Raw genomic sequence first — 25,341 nt, 5'->3', positions numbered from 1 at the left:
GATGGCCCTAGTGCGGGTGGGGTGGGGGGAAGGGATCAAAATGGTCTAAAAGGTGGAGATGAAACAATAGATCGAAATAAATTTAAAAGTAGGAGGGAAAAGAAAAAAATATAGTTGCCAAAAAATTATAAATTATTGGAAAAAGGGGGATCGGAAAGTGGGTGAGGATGGAGGAGAGAGTTCATGATCTGAAATTGTTGAACTCAATATTAAGTCCAGAAGACTGTAAAGTGCCTAGTTGGAAGATGAGGTGCTGTTCCTCCAGTTTGCGTTGAGCTTCACTGGAACATTGCAGCAGGCCTAGGACGGACATGTGGGCATGAGAGCAGGGTGGTGTGTTAAAACGGCAAGCGACAGGGAGGTCTGGGTCATGCTTGCGGACAGACCGAAGGTGTTCCGCAAAGTGGTCACCCAGTCTGTATTAGGTCTCTCCAATGTAGAGGAAAACACATTGGGAGCAGCGAATGCATTCGACTAAATTGAGGGAAGTACAAGTGAAGCGCTGCTTCACTTGAAAGGAGTGTTTGGGTCCTTGGACGGTGAGGAGGGGGGGAAGTAAAGGGGCAGGTGTTGCACCTTCTGCGGTTGCATGGGAAGGTGCCGTGGGAGGGGGTTGAGGTGTAGGGAGTGATGGAGGAGTGGACCGGGGTGTCCCGGAGGGAACGATCCCTGTGGAAAGCTGCCAGAGGGGGTGAAGGGAAGATGTGTTTGGTAGTGACATCATGCTCGAGTTGGCGGAAATGGCGGAGGATGACCTTTGAATGCAGGTGCTGGTGGGGTGATAAGTGAGGACAAGGGGGACCCTATCATGGTTCGAGGAGGGAGAGGAAGGTGTGAGGGCGGATGCACGGGAGAGGGGCTGGATATAGTTGAGGGCCCTGTCAACCACTGTAGGTGGAAAACCTCAGTTAAGGAAGAAGGAAGACATGTCAGAGGAACTGTTTTGGAAAGTGGCATCATCAGAACAGATGCGATGGAGGCGAAGGAACTGAGAGAATGGGATGGAGTCCTTACAGGAAGCGGGGTGTGAAGAGTTGTAGTCGAGGTAACTGTGGGAGTCGGTAGGTTTGTAATGAATATTGGTGGATGGTCTATCACCAGAAACTGAGACTGAGAGGTCAAAGAAGGGAAGGGAAGTGTCAGTGATGGACCACGTGAAAATGATGGAGGGGTGGAAATTGGAAGCAAAATTAATAAATTTTTCCAGTTCGTGACATGAGCATGAAGCAGCACCAAAGCTGTCATTGATGTACCGGAGAGAGTGTTGTGGGAGGGGGCCTGAGTAGGACTGGAACAAGGAATGTTCCACATATTCAATAAAGAGACAGGCAAAACTGGGGCCCATGAGGGTACCCATAGCCACACCTTTTATTTGGAGGAAGTGAGATGAGTTTAAGGAGAAATTATTCAGTGAGAGAACAAGTTCAGCCAGATGGAGGAGAGTAGTGGTGGATGGGGATTGTTTGGGTCTCTGTTCGAGGAAGAAGCGGAGAGACCTCAGGCCATCCTGGTGGGGGATGGAGGTGTAGAGGGATTGGATGTCCTTGGTGAAGAGGAGGCAGTTGGGGCCAGGGAACTGGAAAATGTTGATAGGATGTAGGGCGTGAGAGGAATCGTGGATGAAAGTGGAAAGAGACTGGACAAGGGAAGAGAGAATGGAGTCAAAATAGCAAGAAATGAGTTCCGTGGGGCAGGAACAGGCTGACACGATCGGTCTGCCGGACCAGTCCTGTTTGTGGATTTTGGGTAGGAGGTAGAAGCGGGCCATCTGAGGTTGGGAGACTGCACTTGGAAGCTGTGGAGGGAAGATCTCCAGAGAAGATGAGGTTAGTGACAGTCCTGGAAACAATGGCTTGATGTTCAGTGGTGGGGTCATGGTCCAGGGGGAGGTCAGAGGAAGTGTCTGTGAGTTGACGCTCAGCCCAAACACATCTTCCCTTCACCCTCCCTGGAAGCTTTCCGCAGAGATCATTCTCTCCGGGACACCCTGGTCCACTCCTCCATCACACCCTACACCTCAAACCCCTCCCACGGCACCTTCCCATACAACCGCAGAAGGTGCAACACCTGCCCCTTTACTTCCCCCTCCTCACTGTCCAAGGACCCAAACACTCCTTTCAAGTGCACTTGTACTTCCCTCAATTTAGTCGAATGCATTCGCTGCTCAATGCGGTCTCCTCTACATTGGAGAGACTAAACGCAAACTGGGTGACCGCTTTGTGGAACACCTTTGGTCTGTCCGCAAGCATGACCTAGACCTCCATGTCACTTGCCATTTCAACACTCCACCCTGCTCTCATGCCCACATGTCAATCCTTGGCCTGCTGCAAAGTTCCAGTGAAGCTCAACGCAAACTGGAGGAACAGCACCTCATCTTCCAACTAGGCACTTTACAGTTTTCCAGACTTAATATTGAGTTCAACAATTTCAGATCATGAATTCTCTCCTCCATCCCCACCCCCTTTCTGATCCCCCTTTTTCCAATAATTTATCATTTTTTTTAAACTGTATTTTTTTCTTTTCCCTCCTATTTTTAAATTTATTTCGATCTATTGTTTCATCTCAATTTTTTAGCCCATTTCAATCCCTTCCCCCCACCCCACCCACACTAGGGCCATCTGCCATTACCTTGCTCCCCTTAATGTCGTCATTAGCACATCCTTTAAATAGTATCACCACCATCAATACCCTTTTGTCTATGACACCTTTGGCCATCTCTTCTTGGCCTCCACCATTAACTGACCCCCCCCATCGAGCTCTCCTGTCCCACCCCCTTCTACCAGCTTATATTTCATCTCATTTCTATATGCCTTAGTTCTGATGAAGGGTCATAAGGAATCGAAATGTCAACTGTATACCTCTCTGCAGATGCTGTCAGAGTTGCTGAGTTTTTCCAGGAGTTTTGTTTTTGTTTCACGAACATTCGCTCCCTCCATCACCACGGCAGCAGTGTGTACCATCCATAAGATGCACTGCAGGAACTCACCAAATCCCTTAGACAGCACTTTCCAAACCTACGACCTTTACCATCTAGACAGACAAGGGCAGCAGACACATGGGAATATCACCAGCTGGAAGTTCCCCTCCAAATCAATCACCGACCTATCGCCGTTCCTCCACTGTCGCTGGGTCAAAATCCTGGAACTCTCTTCCTAACAGCACCGTGGGTGTACCTACAACACATGGACTGTAGTGGCTCAAGAAGGCAGCTCACCACCACCTTCTTAAAGGCAATTAGGGATGGGCAATAAATGCTGGCCTAGTCAGCGACACCCACATCCCATGAACAAATTTTAAAAAGTGCCAGTGGCAGCAGGAAGGCACCAGTCATAGCACTGCCTCAATCCCATCCAGTTTCCCCCAACCGTCCCTCAACATCCCAGCATGCTTGCTGGGGCCTCATAAAATCCAAGCGTAAGTCTTATCCAAATAGTGGAGCATATTTTCAAAAACATCAACTTGTATTTTTATAGCACCTTTAACGTAATAAAATGCCACAAGGTGTGCTACAGGAGTGTATAAAACCAAATTTGACACCAAATCGCGTAAGGCAATATTAGGCAAAATTACGAAAAGCTTGGTCAAAGAGATAGGTTTTAAGCAGCATCTTAAAGGAGGAAAGAGAGGAGGATAGGCTTAAGGAGGGAATTTCAGAACTTGGGGCCTTGGCAGCTGAAGGCACGGCCACCAGTGGTGCAGTGATTAAAATCAGGAACACACAAGAGGTTAGAATTGGAGGAATACGATACCTCGGAGGATTGCAGAGTTGGAAGAGATTACAGAAATAGGTAGAAGTGAGGGCATGGAGGGATTTGAAAAAAAGGATTGAGAATTTTAAAGTTGGGGCATTGTTTAACTGGGAGCCAACATAGATCCACAAGCTCAGGGCTGATGGATGAACAAGACTTGGTTCAAGTTAGGATGTGGCATCAAGGTTTTGGATGGCTTCAAGTTTAAGGAAGCAGAGATTTACCAAGAGCATGTTGGAATACTAATATCTAGAGGTATAAAAGGTATGGCTGACGATTTCAGCAGCAGATGAGCAGAGGAAGGGGCATGGTTGGGTACCTATAGAGGTGAAAATAGATAGTCTTAATGATGATGCGGAAATGTGGTCACAAGCTTATCTTGAGGTCTGTTTCAGTTTTAGACAGTTGCCAGGGCCTCCAATAAGCTAAAGTTTGCCACAGATTTCAAGAACTTGACATTAGGACCAAATGGGGATCCCGTGCCTGCAGTGAGACTGATGGAACAACACTCGCGGAGTCGGTCTCCAAATGGGCCTTAATTGGATGGTGGGAGGGCTCCCGATGCTGCTAGCCCAATCAGAGGGCTGGCAGCTCTGAAGCCACAGCAGCTCCACAAAGTGTGGTGGGCCCAGGTGAGGCCTTAAGACAGAGCTGGCCACTCTGGCCTGCACAGCAGCAAGCAAATAAAAAAGGTCCGAAGCTTGTAGGTACATAGGAATAAAGATGAACCCCTCCACTCGATTGGTCTTGGCGTCTGTTTAGGAATGCTGTCGACTCTTTGTGGCTCTCCCAGCCTGCTTTAACCTCCTTTGAGCTGATGGCTTCCACACATGGTGGGGGCCGTTGGACCACTGACAAAATGTTTGTGATGCCACAAATTCATCTCTAAGTGGTGCCTTAGCCATGTAAATTGGCAGACCACCTCCCAGGAGCTGGCAGCCGGCCTGCTTCCCAAGCTACCCTAGGAACATTCCTATGCAGCAGGAATACTCTTCAACCTCCTATTTTCCCAGCCGCACTGATTCCAAGCCCTGTCACCATGGCGGGTGGGGGAGCAGGAAAATTCAGCCCAATGGCTTCCCATTTTAGTTGGAGGAAATTTCTGCTCATCTAGTGCTGGATGCCTCATAAGCAGTCTGCTATTTTAAAGACAGGAGGGGTCAAGAGCATAATAAAGTAACTCTAAATGCAGCAGGTCATTTTGAATCCAATTTCCTTACTGTTTATAGGAATATGACACAAAGTGCTAGCCCATAAAAGGATATAACAAAGACATCTGTGCAAATGCTTTTGCTATTTTTTAACTAAGCAACTTCAAATTGTCACAACTGACGGGGGATGGTGTGCTGTAATATCAAGCCCCACTGTTCCCCAAGACATGACAAATGTGAACAGTTTGACCAAACCACCAGATTGCCCCAATTCTACCTAACTGTTTAATTTAGATTAACAGAATACAAGAATCAGTTTTGTAAACTTAATCAGTAAATAACTGTTTGTCGGACAAACGAAATAAATATGAACCGCTAATTTCTAACACTATAACTTAAACTCTACCCCTTCTTAAATCCCTATACACACACAAGACACATAAGACACACAAAAATATAGATTTTAAGGGTGGGATAAAACAGCTCAATAGTATAAATTCCAGACTACAGGATTTGATGGGTTGATTTTGATCGATGTCATCCAAATTCCTTTCAGTTCTTGTTGATGACACGAAGTGGTCTTCCAGCACTTTTAGTATTTAGTTCACTGGTTGAGTATTTGCCTTTCAATGTCTCTAACAGTGATTTTCCCCTTTGCCTTTTGACAGGGGTTTTCAGAGAGAGAGCTGGTTATAGAGATATGAGGAGAAACAAAACCAGCTAGCTATTATTGTGGAATTATTGGAATCTTCCACACACAGGAGAAAGAGGTTTTAGATCTTGTTCCTTTCAGGCTAGGAGCTATTCTGCTCTGCTCTCACACAAAACCTAGTCACCTGGTCAGGAGCCAATTAAAATGCTTTTGTCAGGCAGCTTCCTTGCAGGACTCCTTTCCGGCACCATCCTGTCTTTCATGGCACACTCTGTTCCAGGACTGCAACATCGTATATATCTCTCATCCTGTTCTAATGGACATGTCTTTCAACTTGCAGCCATTGTAATTTTAATTCCTAGTCCAACAGAAAATAAAAAGCTATGTTCTTTACAACAGTGCAACAGAAATAAAAAGATATGTTCCTTACAAAATAAAAAGAGATACATGATACAATTTGTTAATAGCCAGTGTAAATTTCTTGCACTACTGGAAGTGTTGTCTGAGTATATTCATTTTGTGCTGGGCCTTTGTTTAAATATACAAATACTCTGCCAAAGATTTTGACAATCCATAAAATTTCAGATTTTTGGGGGATAATTGCAACATAATTCACTGGCTGGAAAATCTATGGAATGGGTGGAACATCAGTTTTACACCCGAGCAGGATATAAAACCATCATTGCACCAGATCATGTCAGTTTCCCAACCAGTGGATTATGTTCAAATTTCCCCCTTTATGTTTGCTGAATGTACAGAAACTGGTGTTGCAGAAATGATCTGCAGTTGGTGATGTTAAAAATACCAACATTATATATTCTATTGGGGCTAAGGACAGAAAGGAACTGTGCTGAAATGTAATAGGAATTTAAATGAAAAATAGTATGTAGGCTGTGCTCACCAAACTGCAAAGTGATCCTCTAAATCAAATCAATTTGCAGGGAATTTAGTAAACAATGAAAGAATAACCTGTTAATGTGCTTTCTTATTACGGATTTTGTTTAATCAACCACAATTGCAAATGAATGAGAATTGGCTTGGAAAATCTATCGGATTCAAAACTAAACATTCTTTATTAATTGTATATCTGTATCCTTAAATGAGTTGATAATGTAAGTGGTTCAGAGACTGCAAAGAGTTAAGTTTATGACTGGAACATTTTTATTTGCAAGTCTTAGACGTTACACAAGTGATGAATTTGTTATATTGTGATAAACGTGAGAAGTTTTCTCCTCATGTTCATTAGTTTTTTGATATTGTTGCTGAAACTAAGTGAGAGCAGTCTGAAAATATATTTTAGTTACACTTTTTTGGTTACACTATATTTTAGTTAACTAGCTCATTTTTCTGTGCTTGAACAATAATGTTATTGTAAAGGCTAAACTGAAAGCAGGAAAAACAAATGCATTCCAGTGGTGCATTACTGCACACCAGTAGAGAGTGTTGTGATTTGTAATTTTCCACATGCTGAATTATTTGGGGGCTAAATTGGATCGCCTCCGAAAAGGGATGTGGGAATTGCACTTTGTGCGATTTTCATGCAGCCTGCACATTGTAATGTTTACTGCGTGCAGACAGTGCTATCCATGCTGTACTTTGGCTACATCATCAGCAAGAGGCCCAATATCGTTCCTTGCTAGCACTACTTAAAGCTACCCTGCACCAGTTAAAGCTAGTCTGCATCTTTTGTGTCAGCCAGAGGTGCTAACATTATTGGGAATAGAATGGATCAACAAACAACAATGGCTGATCATGGGAGGGAATCTGCACCAAGGTTTTCTGAACTGCACTGGAGGTCTTGGTGGAGGAAGTGGAACAGAGGTGAGATGCGTCCTGTATTCGCAGAGGGTAGGAGGCTCTCGAGACACACGATAATTGTGTCAATCAATGCCAGGAGTTGAGACCTGAGGAACTGGATGCAGTGCTGCAAGAAGTTTGATTGCTTCCCACAAGTGGTCAAGATCAGTGACAACCTCAGCCACTGCTCAATTCACCACATCCCCATCACTCATCTATCAACAGCCTCTATTAATCAGGACTCATACTTGACATTCATATGCTTAACCTCATTCTCACACACTTAACCCTGCTGCAAGCCTAACAAATTGTCCACACTGCCAGCTATTCAACCATGGCAGTCACATCACACAAGCATACGCTATGATACTCACTGACACGCTACCCTTTCTCTTGCAGGACAAGATGGCATAAACCTGAACTATCCAGAGGTAGAGAGGCACACCTCCACGTTCTAACCCTGGAGGAGGAGATTATTGCCCATATGGGAAGCAACATTGCTGAGGCTGTGGCCAACAGCACAGCTGAATCCATTGAAGATAAAGTGTTCTCAAACTTAATCCTGCTTCTCACATGCCACATTCTCTTCTGATTTACAAGCTGCGGATGGTGTAAGCATCTCTTACTTCCCCTTCCCTCCCCTTACCCCAGTCTTACCCTTGCTCCATTTTCCTTTCAGATATCCCAAGAAGTGCAACCTAGCTAGGCATTGGAGGAAGACCAAGAAGATAGCTGAAGACACACCATCTTCTGATTTTGCACTCGCAACAACAGCTCAGATACTAAAAATGTACATATTTTAGATAGCATGGAGGTAGGGTCTGCACATCATGGAGCACTGAGTACAAGCACACAGCAGTCATGGCAGAGACAAGGGTAGTCCAAGCTCACTGAAGGGTGAGTACATGCAGAGGACTTAGATGGTTAGTTTGCTGGGCCAGGATGTAGAAGGATGCTAAAGGCTATACACAGCAGAATGCTTGGTGCATTGGCTAGCCTGCCTGGAAACCTGCATTCAGTGTCAAGGAGCATGGTGGAGTCTATCCACAACTTGACACAGGGCTTTGGCACAGACCTTGAAGCCCATTTTTTCCAACATTGTGGCCAACTCCATCAACACACAAATGAACCCATCCATAATACAGCGAATGATGGCTGATGACTCCAATTGCAGAACAGGAAGCTTTCTTCAAAAGTCTGAGTGGGATCTCAGCCTGTTGCCTTGCAAGCTCAGCTCTCTGCCATTCATACTCAGACTGCTGCCATCCTGGCTGTGGATACCAGTGTTCAAAGGGGCTTGCAGGGTTTCACATCAGTCCAGCAATCTGTCCTCCAACAGATTACTGGGTTGCTGAGGCAGGGTCCCAGGGAGTGATAGTGGCTCTCTGGTGCACAATCCTGCTGACTTTGCTCAGGATGGCAGCAGCAGTTCTCCTGGTGTTGCTTGTCAACTAGCCAGCACAGACTGCTGCCTCCCATGCTGCGATGGTACAGTCTGAAGCTGGGCCCTCAAGGCCCAGAGCTGCTTGAGGACATTCTGCTAGACTATCTGCAGTCTTTCCCCATTGAAAGTCAAAAATCTTCCATCAGTCATGCTGCAGCCACAGGAGTACCACTATCTGGAGCATTAGGCCTGACGAAGACAGGGAAAGCACAAGGTTGAAAATTTGATTATTGTGTGTAACGTTTGAAGTGTTGTTGGATAAAGTTAATATTGATTTTTTGTTTGTGTTGCCTATATTTCAGGATTCTAACCAACAGGACACTGAAATGTTAGGGATGGTGAGGTGGGGAATGGTGGAGCAACAGTAATTTGGGAAATCTGGGTCTGATTAGATACTCAGGGACAACCTATCTGGAGCAATGATGTCCTGGATGCTTCCCCGTCCTCCTCCTTTTCGTCATCCTCCTGAAGTGGTCACATTTCATGATGGCCAGGTTGCGGAGGACACAGCAGATCAGCACAAATCAGGAGGCATGCTCCACTGAGAATGGAAGGCCCCCACGAGTTGTTCATGCAGTGAAATCATTGCTTCAGAATACAGATGGTTTGCCCCAAGATATTTCTAGTTGCAGCAGCATTGTAAAAGTGCTGTGCACATGTGATTGAGCGGCGGAGGGGAATCATCAGCCACATATATCAGCAAGTAGTGTTTGTGTTGAGCAGCCAACCTCTGGCCCAAAGTAGTGGCTGGAACGGCTGACTAGCACAGGAAAAAACATCCTGTCTGTTGGCAGGATAATTGGACTCCACTAACAATGATTTGTGTGGCTGCACACCAGCAGCATCTTCAGGGAGTGAAGACGCTTTGCAGTTGCAGAGCATCTCCCCGTTGAGACGTGGTGGCCACAGAGCCACATACGTGCAGGCTTCCTTCATTATGGGGATGCCAACTATCCTGACAAAGCCACATGCCCGCTCCTCCTGCTTCTCTCTGCTTAGAGACAAGCCAATGAAGTCCCCTGTTGTGGCATACTGGGCCTCAGGAACATCCGCCTGCAATGATGGATGGTGAACTGGGATATGTTGGTAATATTGCTGACTTCAGCCTGGAAAGATCCACTGGTATAGAAATTGAAGGTTACAGTTACTTTAGTGGCAACTGGCATCACCATTTTCACTTTGCTCTGTGGTTGTCGATCCAGTTTGAGGAGTTAGCTCAATTCCGTGACCACCTCCTTGGTGAAACATAGCTGAGGCAGACACTGTTCATAGCTGCTGTTCAGGCAGGAAGCGTGTTCTCTGAAGACTTGAGTTGGGTATGGAAGCTAACCTCCTCCTTCCTCTGGGAATGGCTTCTCTCTGTTGCCTCTGCTCCAGCTTCTCGTCATGCTGCAACCCAAGAGGAACTGCAACTATAGCCTGCAGTTCATGTACCCTGAGGCTCTTCAAAAGCACAACTCTCTTTCCAAAGGTCCAGCACCACTCCCTTTGCACTGAAGGAACTTCAGTCAATTCCTCTGTCAACACAGTACTTCCATTAACTGTGCAGCAGCAAAAAAGAAGTCGAAAGCACCTCCTCTGAAAATTAAATAGTAATGCCTTTAAATAATGCTGGGGTGGGGTGGGGTGGGTGCAGTCCTTCAAGCTTCTGAACAATATTTAACTATGTATCTTTAAGCATGGGTCTTAACAGGACTGGTGAGGACCAAAATGGCAAATCAGGCACCAAATCAGCCTTCAGCACTTACTGACGCCACCTTCTGTCCGCTCTCTGCATTCTTCTGGCACACACGTGGGACACCTGCGCTACTGCCCTTCAAAACATAGGAGAGAATATTCTCCCTGTCGGGGAGGTTGTGCTGGAGCGGGCACGGGCATGTGCGCAGCTGATCACCGCCTATGATCGGCTGGGCGCCACCATTTCACATGGGCAGGTCAATTAAGGCTTGCCTAGCACAGAGTTGGCACAAGGAGATTAGTTTAAGTTTAAAAAAATTTATTAAAGGAAAGAAAAATGTTAGGACATGTCCCCTCGTGTGAAACTGTCACATGACCTAGGACATGTCTATGAATTTTATTTAAAAAATTTTCAAACCTTTAAAAACCTTCATGAAACCTTATCCCGCCCGTGGATGAGGTTCCATGAAAAATGCGAAGGCCACCTAGGCTCCTTGCCTGCCCGCCAACCGTAAGGTTGGATGGGCAGCTCAGTTTATTTTTTTAATTGATAGTTAACTGGCCTTAATAGGCCTTTGACAGTTCGGCAGGTACACAGCTGACTTGGGTGCATGCCCGCCGAACTGAAAATCTGAATGACGCACAGTGAAGTTGGGACACATGCTCGACATCACCGCATGTCATTTTACGCCTCGGCGAGCAAGCCCCACCCCCGAGCTGAATATTCTGCCCATAGCGATCAGCACCGGCTGAATCAGAGTTGTTGGGGGCAAATGATCTGTCAATTTTTCGTCACCAAGCTTCTTTAGTGCTGGCAGAAAAGCCAAATTTTGTTGCCTTTTATTCCTGACCTGCAGACTTTGGGTAATTTTTTTTTAAAAGTTGCATCCCTGAAAATGTACTTCTATTCCTCTACTGTCTATCCTCTTAATATCCTCAGTGCATACAGTGATACTGTGAATAATGCTTTGTGTAGATAGGCCGTATGGTGGCTTTTTGGCCTTTTTCCTCCTTTTGTCATTTTTTTCTTTACGATTTGCCTTTTATAAATGGCAATACGCAGGTACTCTCTAGATTGTTTTTAATGTCTCTGTTGAACATCTTAACTGCGTTCCAAAAAGTATCAAAGGAAACTCAATGTACATTATTATGCTAACTCTTTGTTTCCAGAATATTGTATTTGTACAATAATTCTATGTTCCCAGTGCTAAATTTTACTTGATGGGAGTGTAGACTGAGAATGGACAACAGCACTGTAGAATTCCTGAATCTACTCTCATATCATTGTGTAAAACAGGCGGGATTGAGAGTAATACATGTATAGTGGTGAACAGTTACATCTAAAAATCTAAATTTTGGTACATTAACATTTTGGTTGAATGAGTAGCGTACCTTTAGAATTGAAATAAATACATTTTTAGTTAAGTGGGTTTGCTCTTTTTCTTTTCTTCTATCGCCAACAGTCACTTGGAGGAGTCCCAGGAACACAACCATTGCTACCCAGTGGGATAGATCCAACGCGACAGCAAGGTAAGTACCTTTCCCAATTTTATAAATAATTCACATTTCTTGTCACTGGTTTTACAAGATGCTCCAACATTTTAAAACAGGTCTAACTAACATTTTGTGTTTATTTATGTGGCAGTGAGGTGGAATTGAAGCCAATGGTTGAGATCTAGAATTTGAATTGACTTTAATGTACATGGTCCGTTTTTGACAAAATCACTCCCCGTGCAGATTTTCCCACTGCAGGATTGGTGAATAGGCTGCTTTGAGGTCAGTCTCCGACCTGCATTCAAGTTGATTGAGACTTTGCATTCGGAACAAAGAGCTGGATATTCATCATGGAGGCGGGAATCAAGACTTGGGCATTTTCCCATTGTCGTGACCCCGCCTTCATCCTGGTAGGGCCAGCTGACAGGATATTCATCCATGGGAGGCAGGAATGGCCTGGAGTCAGGCCAGCTGCCTCTTAGGCTGATGCTGAAGCAGGGTCAGGTTAAAAGGCCTGTCTTCCATTCACTGAGACATTGGCCAAGTTCTGCAGACCTTATATTCTCTTCAGCCCCTTTCCCCCTCCTCACCCAGTCACTTTATAAATAGAACTCATGAGCCCTATAATAACATTTATAAGTCTGTCAGAAATAATCAAAAATCTCTTGAATAAGCACTCAAAAGCAATTATTCTCTTAGAAGTTCATAAATCTGTCAAGGTAAACAAGCTCACATTCTCCAGGACAGTTGTGTAAGCAAACCTTGCAGTCCAGAATCCATTAGTGCTTCTGAAGACAGCCAGGAATTCAGACATCTGTCAAAGCTTTCAGACAGCCAAACAGATGGCAGGGCTGTTCTTTAAAAAATGAATGAAAGCTCAGATGTGTCAAAGCTTTGAAACAGCCAAATGAATGGCTGAGGTCTTCTCTAAAAAAAATGAATGGAAGCCATGGGAAAAGTCTTGACAATTAGCTACTAATCTCACATGGGGCTATGCTTTTAATAGTGTACAATACAGAATAACACTTTAGCCAGTGGATGATCTATTCTAATACATCTGAAGACTTTTCCAATTTTACAATGCTGTTCTTTTACTTGAAAGTCTGCCAGTTGCCAGCAGTAATAATTTGACAAACACATTGGGCAGAATTCTCCCAGACTTGCACTATGTGCGGCAGTGGGCGGGAGAAAGGACATTTTACCCACTTGCCGCAACCACAGGCTTTTGCACAGTATTGCCCCAATCTCACCTCATTAATCATCCATTCTGGGAAACATGCCATTTCGCTTGTGGGTGGCTTCTGATTTGCCCACCACATCATCACCCTGCTGCTTTCTCAAGCTGGGCGCCATATTTAAAGTGCTGTTTCACGCACACCTCTCAGTGCTTCCAGCCCAGGACTGATGCACAAAAGACTTGGCCCCAAAAGGCAAGAAAATTTCAACCTCCCGATTCAGTGACACGTCCCTGGAATGTGTCCTGGATGCCGTGAAGGCCCTCTGTGGTATCCCCTACCTCTGCTCTGGACGAAGACCACCAAGCAAGGTCACCAATCCTGGATGGGAGGCGGTGGCAGTGGTGGTCTGTGCCAATGGCCTTCAAAGGAGGACAGCTACCCAGTGAAGAAAGAGGATGAATGGTCTCATCCACTCGGCCACGGTAAGTCACTCTTCTCAGCACACTGATCTCACACACTCACAAAGCCATCACACATCCATAGGGATCTCACATCTCAGGGGACAATACCACTAACTCTCACACACACCCTCACTTCTCCATCATGCTCATATCCCCAGGAGCTCTCGTCCTCATCCCGTCCATGGCTTCGCCCACCACACAAACAATCCACATAGTACCTTATGTCCTGCTCACGCTCTCTCCATCTGTTTTCATGCAGGAGAAGTTGGCTCACAGCAGCAGGTCCCAGACTAGGGTTGGAATGGCCCATATTAGGCCCCTCACTCACTTTGAGAAGCGTGCCATTGCACTGACTAGTAGGACGTGGACCGTGCATGGGGTGAAGGTGAGGTTGGTGGCAAACACCTATGTGAAGATTCTGCACCATTATCTCTCTCTTAACGCAACTGTGAGCGCTCTCCCTCCTGCTTTTGACACTGCTGCCATGCACTAATCATCTCTACTTTGGTTCACAGGGAGCTCTGCCAAGCAACTGACACCCTCAGCGAGCTAGACCCTCAGCTCCATCCAAGTCCTCACCTCCAGCCAAGAGGACAGCTCCTCCATTGAACAGATGGAAATAAGCAGTCTGGAAGACCCGTTACGGCGCTTATCCACAACCTCCATTAGCGCAGAGACTCACACCTCGGTGGGACCTAGATCTAGAGCAGGCTCGGATTCACAATCTGGCAATCTGGTGGTCACCGCACGGACATGTGTCCACAGCAGGAGGAGGCAGGTTCAACCGAGCTCTCCAGCAGGAGGAGGACTGCTGGGGATCAGGCATCTATGAAGTTCAGGTCCGATGACAAGCCTCTGGATTTGGCCTTCCAACTCACTGTGGAGAGTCAGCAGAAGGCAGGAGAACATGATGCAGAGCTGCTGGAAGCCCTCAACAGAGTGGCACATGAGCCGGAGGAATGCGTCCGTCTGCTCTCTGATGAAGTGGTACCCACATGTCCCCATATGGGAAGGATGGCAGACGCCATGGAGACCCTGGTCCAGCAGAATGTGGAGATCTGCGCAGACCTAGATTCCATCATGGTAGCCATGGGTGAGTTCCTGCAGTGGCAATGCGAGAGGAAAATAATGCACCTTGACGTCCCTTCTGCTTCTTCCCCTCAAGGAGTCAGACCGGGACCCTTGTGCACCTGAAGTGAAGAGAAGTGGCAGGTGGACACCCCGTGTCATCTGCTCAGGATGCCTAGAAGCTCTCCTCTCCCTCCGAGTCCCCTTTGCCTGTGACCCCCCTCAACCTCAACCTCTGTCACTACAGAGGTAGCAGCTGGCCCACAGTAGGACAACCAAAGCAAGCCGGGGCTCCAAAGCCTCGGCTGTCCAGGGGACCCATCCCAAAGTCATCAGAGGCAACAGGGCCAACCTTGCACAGGCTGTCTCCACCCCTGTTGCGGATGTCAGGGCAGCACCTAGAAGAAGTGGTAGGCCTAAAAAAGTTAAGAAGCTCTGATCACAAGTGGTTGCATGGGTGAACACATTTTGTCGCTTTCTAATCTGAAAATATACTTACTTTCACTGAATAATGTATACTAGTGTCTTTAAGCTTCATTGACAGGCTTCACAAGTCCTCCCCATGCATCCCCCCTCCCCCCCTCCACCCCACCCCACTAGCAGTTCAGCTGCACGCAGCCAGTACACAAGTGACTCTGGAGGGAGAAGCATGAGTATGGCAGGGCTGGGGCCTTTCGGAGCCTCGTGCAAGCGCTCTCCCACACTCGCGGATTCTTCCTCCATCACAATCATCTCAATGTTCTGAGCATTTTCAATGTTGCCTGCTGGGGTTCTTTTTCTGTTGTCCATCTGAGCTGACCTGCATCTCTGCCCGCCCACTGATCACACTCCAGTGCAGCTCCTCCTCCAGCCCAACACAAGGCTCTTTTCACTTTCGATTTTGCAAAATGGTACTGTGAATTATGTCTTTAGCTCCCCCATCCTTTCCCCTCCCCAGTCACCCATGTCCTTTCTCCCATCACTATTGATCCTCCCCCTTGCATCACCTTCCACTTCCCCCACCAGTCAGAACCATCTTCTTTCCAGGATGTCCAAGTAAACGTGCATGTTCCCTACCTTCCTGAGAATCCCACCCCATCGACATTGACCTCCTTAACTTTCTCCTTCTCATGCCTCAAGAGTCCAGCCACCAACCACCCTCGCTATCCCTTGTACCACTACTGTCACACCCTCATCCTCCCACCATACTGGCTCACTCTGCCCTCTCCCATTCTCACCAATCCCTCCTATCACGCCCACCCTGATTTTGCTCTCCAGGAGGCGGTCATCGAGTCCACAGACCCCCCTGCCTTGCACATTCATGTGGACATCCCCCCCACCCCCCTTATTCCTCCCTTCACCCTTACTCCTTCCTCCCCCTGGACTCATTCCTCCCCTGAAGTCCTGCCCCCTCTGAACCACAGCTCTGGACCTTCCTCTCCACCCCCTCAATGATCATCCATAGCAGACTATGGCCAAGACACTGGTGTCTCGAAGCAGACCCTCAACAGTGACCTTCCACCTTCTGTGAGCTGCTTCACAGCGGAGCCATGTCCATGAGAATCCACCCAGATAACGATGGATGTTCCTGCAGGGTCCCATTGCTGTCGGGCTCCAGCATCTTCTGCTCCTCGGATATCCACGATGTGAGCAAGGCCCTGATGGTAAGTCCGGACGTCTCCACGTCACACTTGTCAAAACATGTTCTGCACCAGCATGTTTTCCTGCCAACGTGGGTGGTAAATTTGACCTGGGAGGATGATTCCGACAAGCAGGGCTTATAATGATATGCAGATATATTGAAATGAAGTTACCATCGTCCGGCGGTGGGAAATGCGGCCTGCCATTCATGGGCGGAGAGGATGATTGCAAACTGCTTTCACGACGTTGTAAAACCAATTTTTGGCTTTCCTGCCATATTGTCCGCTCACAACCGCCATGAGCCCAGCGCCAACGGGCACAGAACATTCCGCCCATCATGTAATGGTCACTTACTTTTTCCAATCACAGCACTATCACAACTCACTTTAGTAAACACAGATATAACTCAGGCTACAGAATTTGATGATGAACTGTAAAGAGGTCAACACCATTTTACTCACCTTTTACATTCTTCCCACCTTCAATCCATGGTTGATGACACCACTCACCTGATATGTTTTAGAAAGGCTGCATGAAAATTGCAGAAGTGCTGAAATGCCCACATCTAGAATGGTGCCTATAACTTCTAAACAGGAGTGTATGGAGTTCCCACACTAACCCTTTACCAGCACCACTGAAAATAACTGGCCCTGGCCGTCTTCCTTTCTCCAATCTGGCTCCATGCAGTCCTGACTAAGGACCACAAAATCAGGCCCAAAGTCTCTAAAAAAACTACCCTCATATGGCTAAGACAATATTAGAAATGTTTCCAGTACAGTATGGAAAGATTATTCACAATATTTACTAAAAGTATTACCTGTAATTTGTAAGATGCATAACAAATTGCATCTTCTGGCTGAATATAGTGCCTCCTAAATTGGTGAGTTGGCTGGATGGGCTAGTTTGTGATGCAGAATGATGCCAACAGTGTGGGTTCAATTCCTGTACTGGCTGAGGTCATCCATGAAGGCCCCACCTTCTCAACCTTACCCCTTGCCTGAGATGTGGTGACCCTCAGGTTAAACTCTCCACCAGTTGTCTCTCTCTCTCTAATGAGAGAGCAGCCTATGGGACTAGAGTGGTGATTTTTCAAATTGGTGAAGACGGCATATACTATATTTCTCCTCTTCTTACCCCCAAACCCACCACCATTATTATTGCGGGGGCGCCAAGCATAACCAGTGTTATACTTGTATAAAGCAAATCCAAGTTCCAGAAAATTTTACCTTGAAGACACTATATTGAGTGGAAACTTTTTGCATATATCTACTTAGCATTATTTTATTTTAGTGTACATGCATTTGTTTTTGTTATGATTATTGCATTTAAAACATAGTATACTATTAATTCTTTTGATAGGGATATTTAGTACTTTGCTACTAATTTTATTGCTGCATAATGTTTGTTCTAATTTATGAAATCCACAGCAACTGAAATGTACTACCCTTTCCATAGTTTTTTATGATGTTCTGAAGGAATTGGTAAACCATGGGAGAGTTAATTTACATTTGTAATATTTTACCAATCAGGACATCCAACCATGGGTGGACCGATGCAGAGAATGACTCCTCCACGGGGTATGGTTCCCCCCTTAGGACCTCAGGTAATAAGTAAATGTATTTGTATTATTTGCAGATGTTAAAGTTTGTGTATTAATTGATCAGATATACAATATATTTATTTGTAATGGCTAAGTTGTACATATTTCAAAACATCCTGTCTGGCAAGTAATCCATTCTTTGATGTAGATGTGAAGCTTTAAGTTTCCACTGAACTTTCAGTATTATTCATGTTGAAAACACAGGCCACTGTCCTAGAATTTTACTAGAGAAATCATTAACCTACTTTCCTTTCTTTCCCCCTTCCTCTCTGGTTTTTCTTTTCTTTATGGTAGTCTGACCCTTGGTTATCATTGCAGAGTTACGGAGGAGGAATGAGGCCCCCGCTGAATGCTTTAGGTGGTCCAGGCATGCCTGGCATGAACATGTAAGTAAAGCCATGGACGCTTATTGCATGTAGCCTTTCACAGAGAAACATTAACTAAAAAATAGAACATGGACATAAATGGGGCCAAACTAAAGTAGACCATTGTTTAATTTGTGTCCATTTGTATTTTAAACTATATTAAATAATTGGATTGCTTGTTTTGCATTAAAGTTGCTGTGGGGTGTCGCTATGTCACTGTTACGGATATGGTAACTTTAGGCAGGTTAAGGCTGGAAATTTTCGTGACTTAGATATTTTATCAATTCAGTAGCCTGATTAATTGCTGATTGTAATTCATCCTCAATTGAATGCGGACATTGTAATTTATGGCAATTCTGTTCAGTGACAAACAGTTCAAGATTTGTAACAGATCCTTGGGTTAACTTTAATTTGTAGATGATACAAGTATGGACCTGTTGATATACTATATCATATACAATAACAATTTATTAACATCATAAATTCAGCTTTTCATTTTCTAATTGCTGAAATTACATTTTAGTAATTGCGCTTCTTGCAGTAAAGTTAAAATCTTGACTATTATATTTGTAATCCATATTTCTTTTCTTAATTTCATATCCTATTACTGGGATTATATAATTTAACCATAACTATTGCTTCTCTGATCACATGATAGAAGGTATTGATCAACTTCAGCAAGCTGAAGCCCAACCAAAGGCTCAGCAATTTTCCATTGGGATGTAATGTGTATCAAAAAGCCAGCTAACATCACAAAAGATCTCCAAAGGCATGTGGTACGCAGTCTTCTCTACTATGAAGGAATGAAGTGTATACTAAAGAGCTGGTGCTTGAAACATCTTCATGAAAATATAATTATCAAAGAGAGCTACATGAAATTAGAAAAATGTTAATAGCCAACAGCTTACAAGGAGGCAATATTGAAGCAACTTGCACTATCAGGGAACTATAATAAATTGATTTATTATATCATTGATTTAGTGTAATGCTAATTTGTGCCTTGATGTTTGTCTCCTTTTGAAGAGTGCTGAAATATAGTTATATTGCTGTGTGTTGTGAAATTAGTTGCAGCAATTTACTAAGAGACAAGCACAAATTTTCAGTTTTGCTGGCTAAACATTTTGATGTATGAATGCAGCTATTCACTTAGACAATGGGCTGAATCTTCGGCTCGGCGAGCGGGGGCGGGACCCGTTCGCCAGGGCGTATAATTACGTGTGATGATGTCGGGCGTGTGTCCCAATGTCATGGCACGTCAGTCAGCTGCGCGCCCACCGAACTGTCAAAGGTCTATTAAGGCCATTAACTCTCAATTAAAATAATTAACGGAGCTGCCTATCCAACCTTAAGGTTGGCGGGCAGGCAAAGAGCCTAGACGGCCTTTGCATTTTTCATGGAACCTCATCCGCAGGTGGGTTTCGTGAATGATTTTAAATTTTGACAAAAACTTTTACTGAAATTAATGCACGTGTCCCGGCTTATGTGACAGTTTCACATGAGGGGACATGCCATAAAAAATTTTCTCTCACATTATTCAACTTTTTGGACTTATAACTTCAGGGAGAAAGTCCACAAAAGAGCACACTCGCGACTCAGGCAACCCCCACCCAGCCCACACAGGGAGCACACAGCGCTTCCAGGTGTGCGTCATGCTGGGTGGGCCTTAATTGGCCCGCCCACGTAAAATTGTGGTGCGGATCTGATCGGGGGTACTGAACAGTTCTACGCCCGCCTGCGCCTGCTCCCGCTCCACCCACCAACAGGCAGAAAATTCTGCCCAACATAAATATTGACACAAACACACTCATGATTAGCACAAGCAATTTTTTTTTATTCATTCATGGGGTGTGGGCTTCACTGGTTAGGCCAGCATTTATTGTCCATCCCTAGTTTCCCTTTAGAAGGTGGTGGTGATCTGCCTTCTTGAACTGCTGCTGTCCATGTGGTGTAGGTGCACCCACAGTGCTGTTAGGAAGGAAGTTCCAGAATTTTGACCCAGTGGCAGTGAAGGAACGGCGATATATTTCCAAGTCAGGATGGTGAGTGGCTTGGGGAGCAACTTCCAGGTGGTGCATTGTCCTGGATGGTGTCAGACTTCTTGAGTGTTGTTGGAGCTGCACTCATCCAGGCAAGTGGAGAGTAGTCCATCACACTCCTGACTTGTGCCTTCTATATAGTGGACAGGCTTTGGGGAGTCAGGAGATGAGTTACTCGCTGTAGGATTCCTAGCCTCTGACCTGCTCTTGTAGCCACAGTATTTATGTAGCTGGCTCAGTCAAGTTTCTGGTCAATGTAACCCCCAGGATGTTGATAGTGGGGGATTTAGAGATTGTAGTGCCATTGAATGTCAAGGGGAAATGGTTAGGTTCTCTCTTGTTGGAGATGATAATTGCCTGGCACTAATGTTACTTGCCACTTGTCAGCCCAAATCTGGATATTGCCCAGGGATTGCTGCCTTTGGGCATCGACTGCTTCAGTATCTGAGGAGTCGTGAATGGTGCTGAACATTGTGCAATCACCAGTGAACACCCCGACACCTGACCTTCTGATGGATGGAAGGTCACTGATGAAGCAATTGAAGATGGTTTGGCCTAGGACACTGCCCTGAGGAACTCCTGCAGTGATGTCCTGAAACTGAGATGATTGACCTTCAACAACAACCATCTTATTTTGTGCTAGGTATGACTCCAAACAGTTTTCCCCGATTCCCGTTGACTCCAGTTTTACTAGGGCTCTTTGATGCCACACTTGGTAAAATGCTGCCTTGATGTCAAGGGCAGTCACTCCCACCTCACCTCTGGAGTTCAGTTCTTTTGTCTGTGTTTGAACCAAGGCTGCAATGAGGTCAGGAGCTGTGTGCCCCTGGTGGCACCCAAACTGAGCGTCAATGAGCAGGTCAGTTCTAAGCAAGTGCCGTTCGATTAGGTGTATTTTCAAAGTTAGCACTACAGCAGGAAACCTGCCCCAATGGCAAAATCATGGCACACTACCTGCGAATTTTCATCCATTAAAATTAATTGGTGGCATACCCACAATTTCTTTCTGCGTTGCTGGGATGCAAGGCTCCTGGTTAGTAACGTGAATTCAAAATATCAGCCCTACTTATCTTAATGGATTTTATGGGTGTGAGTACAAATTATCCCATTTTTTGTAGTTTTGTACTGGTAAAAACCAAAGGGGTCCCGGTGCAGTTAAAAAAACAGGAGTAGCAAAAAAGGCTCCAAATAGGAAAAAAGGCTCCAAATAGGAAAAAAGGCTGTAGGTAGCAGATTTTAAGTGAAGAGGGCGCAAGGGAAGCCCTGTGAAGATCCAAGAAGGTAGCCAAAGGTTGGTGACTCCATGCTGTCAGCCATTGGGGCAAAGATACCCCTTTGGAGCAGCAGTGTTCTGTTCAGCGCGGCCAAACAGCTGAAGTTGTGCTTATGAGTTGGCGTTTGAGTGTATATTCAGGAATCCAGGATAACGGAATCTCGGGAGGTAAGATTGAAACCCTGTGAGGTGGGCTGTTGTTGATGCCATCTGAGTTATAGCGACTTTGGAGAGAATTTCCCGGTTAGATCTTGGAAGGTGAAGACTAGAATCCCTCATGAGTGAGACAGAGTTTCAGTGAGATTGGTTGACATCTGGGTGGATTATTGAGAAATCTCACTGTGCTTTCTGTTGTGGACTCTGTGATTTGTCATTTACTGTGCATTGTGATGTGTTCGACTGTAGTTTGCATGTTGATTCACATGTACCTTAAGTATAATTACGAATGTTAGAGTATAAGATAGATATTGTAACTTGTTTTATCTTTCTGACCTTGTATAGTGAAGTTTATTTTAGTTTGTTCAAATCCCATGGAATCTTGTGGCTTTATTCATTGACTAAGTGACTTAAATCTCAAACTTCGTTTACTTTAAACAAAATGCTTTTGGTCGCTATTTAAACTTTGGGGATCATAACAATATGTTCCACAGTTAGTTGGTAAAGAGATTCAGTACCAGCTCCAAAATGTTTTAAATTTAATTTTGTTAAACAATAACCACATAGTTCAGCAAAATAAATGTGGCTTGGAAAATACAACTGGAAATAGACACTTAAAATGGATTGGAATTTGTGTCTTTGTACCATCCTAACTAAAGTCAGTTAATTTTATTTTGAATTGCTTCCGGACTATGTAACAAATCTGTTTCTTAGAAAAAGGCAAAGTAGTGCGGATGCTGGAAATCTGAAACAAAAACAAAAAGTGCTGTAAAAATTCAGCAGGTCTGACAGCATCTGTGGAGAGAAAGACAGAGTTAACATTTCGAGTCTGTATGACTCTTCTTCAGAACTAAAGAGAAGTAAAAATGGTGAAATATATACTGTTTAAGGGGGGCAAGACAGATGAAACTGGATAGAAGGCCAGGTGGAGGCAAAGGAGAGATTGCAAAATATGTCATAAACAAAAGGTCGAAGGGTTTTTGATGGACCTAGTGGGGGTGGGGTGAGGGAAGGGGAAGGTGTGGGAAAAAAGATCAAAATAGGCTAAAAGGTGGGGATAAAACAATGAATAAAAATGGAAATAAATGTTTTAAATAGTAATAATCAAATAGGTGAGAAAAAATATACATATATAAAAATTTAGAAATAAATATTTGACAAAAGGGGATCAAAAAGGGGTGTGGATGGAGGAGAGAGGTCATGGCCTGAAGTTGTTGAACTCAATGTTAAGTTCTGAAGGCTATGAAGTGCCTAATCGGAAGATGAGGTGCTGTTCCTCCAGTTTGCGTTGAGTTTCACTGGAACATTGCAGCAGGCCAAGGACAGACATATGGGCATGAGAGCAGGGTGGTGTGTTGAAATGGCAAACGACAGGAAGGTCTAGGTCATGCTTGCGGACAGACCGAAGGTGTTCTGCAAAGCGGTCACCCAGTCTGCGTTTGGTCTCTCCAATGTGGAGGAGACCACAATGGGAGTTCAATAACTTCAGACCATGAACTCTCTCTTCCATCCTCACCCCTTTTTAATCCCCTTTTTTCAAATATCTATTTTTAAGTTTTTATATATATATTTTTCCCACCTATATTATTATTATTAAAAAAATTTATTTCCTTTTTTCTTCATTCTTTTATCCCCACCTTTTAGCATATTTTGATCTTTTTCTCCACACCTTCCCCTCCTCCTACCCCACCCCCACTAGGGCCATCTGTCACTTGCTCCTTCTGCTTTCTACTCTTAATGTCACCATTAGCACCTCCCTTAGCCAGTATCACCACCATCAACACCCCTTCGACCTTTTGTTTATGACATCTTTTGCAATCTCTCCTTTGCCTCCACCTATCATTGACCTTCTATCCAGCTTCACTTGTCCCGCCCCCCCTTAAACAGTATATATTTCACCACCTTTCTACTTCTCTTTAGTCCTGAAGAAGAATCATAAGGACTCGAAACGTTAACTCTGTCTTTCTCTCCACAGGTGCTGCTAGACCTGTTTCTTAGGAAAAAAAAACAAAAACAGAATTACCTGGAAAAACTCAGCAGGTCTGGCAGCATCGGCGGAGAAGAAAAGAGTTGACGTTTCGAGTCCTCATGACCCTTCGACAGAACTTGCGTTCGAGTCCAAGAAAGAGTTGAAATATAAGCTGGTTACCAGCTTATATTTCAACTCTTTCTTGGACTCGAACGCAAGTTCTGTCGAAGGGTCATGAGGACTCGAAACGTCAACTCTTTTCTTCTCCGCCGATGCTGCCAGACCTGCTGAGTTTTTCCAGGTAATTCTGTTTTTGTTTTGGATTTCCAGCATCCGCAGTTTTTTTGTTTTTATCTCTGTTTCTTAGGAACATAGAAATTACAGCACAAAAACATACCACTTGGCTCAGCACACCTGTTCCAATGTTAGCTCTCCATTTGAAGCTATCTGCTCTAATCTTATTTCCTTGTCTGCTCCCCATATTTCATTATTTTTCATTTTTAAATATTAACTCAATTATTTTATAAATTATGATGTACTGTCTGCCTCAAGAGTTAATTTGTCGCATCCGTGTTCTAATACCCCTCTGGGAGATAACATTTCTTCAAATATTACCTTCTGTTCATCTAACAATAATCTTCAATCTTTGTCAACTGTGTTTTGTGCAAATTTCCTATCATTTTCTTGCTTTTATAGTCAATATCCTTATGTATAATTCGCATTTTTCTTTCCATGATCTTTTCTAACTGCACTTCCGCCTTTCAAGATTTAGGTCTCTCCATTTCTTTAGATCTTTCTGTTTCTCATCTGGTTTTGAATCATGCTATTCAGGTTATTCTTTCTTCATTGGTCTTTTTTGCCAAATGCACTACTTCAATTTTATGGTTAGAGCTGCAACTGTCATTTTGCATACCTGTCAATATCTTCTTACAATCTCCTGCATTCTCCCCCATAGTTTGCCATGCCCCCGATTTATTATTGTCATTCTTTTTATGCCTGTGTGCAAATCATTTATATAAATGGAAAACAAACAGGTCTCAGTATAGATCTATAAAGCACTCTACAACCACTTTTTTTCCCTTCTATTACTTTACCCCTAATATATTATTTATTAGGAATGAACTACAAATGGTGGCCTTGCCAGTGACGCTCACATCCCATGAAAGAATTTTTAAAAATCTTTAGGTAATTAAAGTTACTGATTATTATAGCTATGCTGTTTCTACATGTTTTCCTTAATTTGATTACATGGGCAGGATCTTCCAGTCAGCGAGTGGGGGCGGGACCCGCTCGCCGACACGTAAAATGACACTGAATGACGTCGGGTGGAACTCCCGACGTCACCCCGCGTCATTTCCATTTTCAGGTCGATGGGGGCGCAGCCGAGTCTATTGAGGCCATTGAGACACTAATTAAAATCATTAATGGACCTGCCCGTCCAACCTTAAGGTTGGCGGGCAGGCCGGGAGTCCTGGTGGGCTTCAGAAAAAACCTGAAACCTAATCCACGGGCGGGATGAGGTTTCATGAGGGTTTTTTAATTTTTAATAAAGGTTTCAGTTAAAGTTATGGACATGTTCCAACTCATGTGACAGTGTCACATGAGGGGACATGTCAGGGAAATTTTCCTATCATTTTTATTGCAAATTTTA

At 44.5% G+C, this 25,341-nt stretch overlaps 1 protein-coding gene across 6 annotated transcripts in view; it reads left to right on the top strand.

Moving 5' to 3' along the window:
• ssbp2 (single-stranded DNA binding protein 2) overlaps positions 1–25,341 on the top strand; it is a 590,624-nt gene that overhangs the window by 446,809 nt on the left and 118,474 nt on the right. For 4 of the 6 annotated variants that reach the window (XM_041185704.1, XM_041185703.1, XM_041185700.1 and 1 more), the window contains 3 exons: positions 11,934–12,000; positions 17,821–17,894; positions 18,186–18,277. In XM_041185704.1, the coding sequence (XP_041041638.1) occupies positions 11,934–12,000; positions 17,821–17,894; positions 18,186–18,277 (233 nt within the window). The remainder of the gene's footprint in view (positions 1–11,933; positions 12,001–17,820; positions 17,895–18,185; positions 18,278–25,341) is intronic. The other 2 variants (XM_041185705.1, XM_041185702.1) reach the window with 1 other exon arrangement.

Source organism: Carcharodon carcharias, chromosome 4, assembly GCF_017639515.1.
Source record: "Carcharodon carcharias isolate sCarCar2 chromosome 4, sCarCar2.pri, whole genome shotgun sequence".
In the NCBI taxonomy this organism is placed as follows: domain Eukaryota; kingdom Metazoa; phylum Chordata; class Chondrichthyes; order Lamniformes; family Lamnidae; genus Carcharodon; species Carcharodon carcharias.
This window is presented reverse-complemented; position numbering and strand designations above follow the sequence as displayed.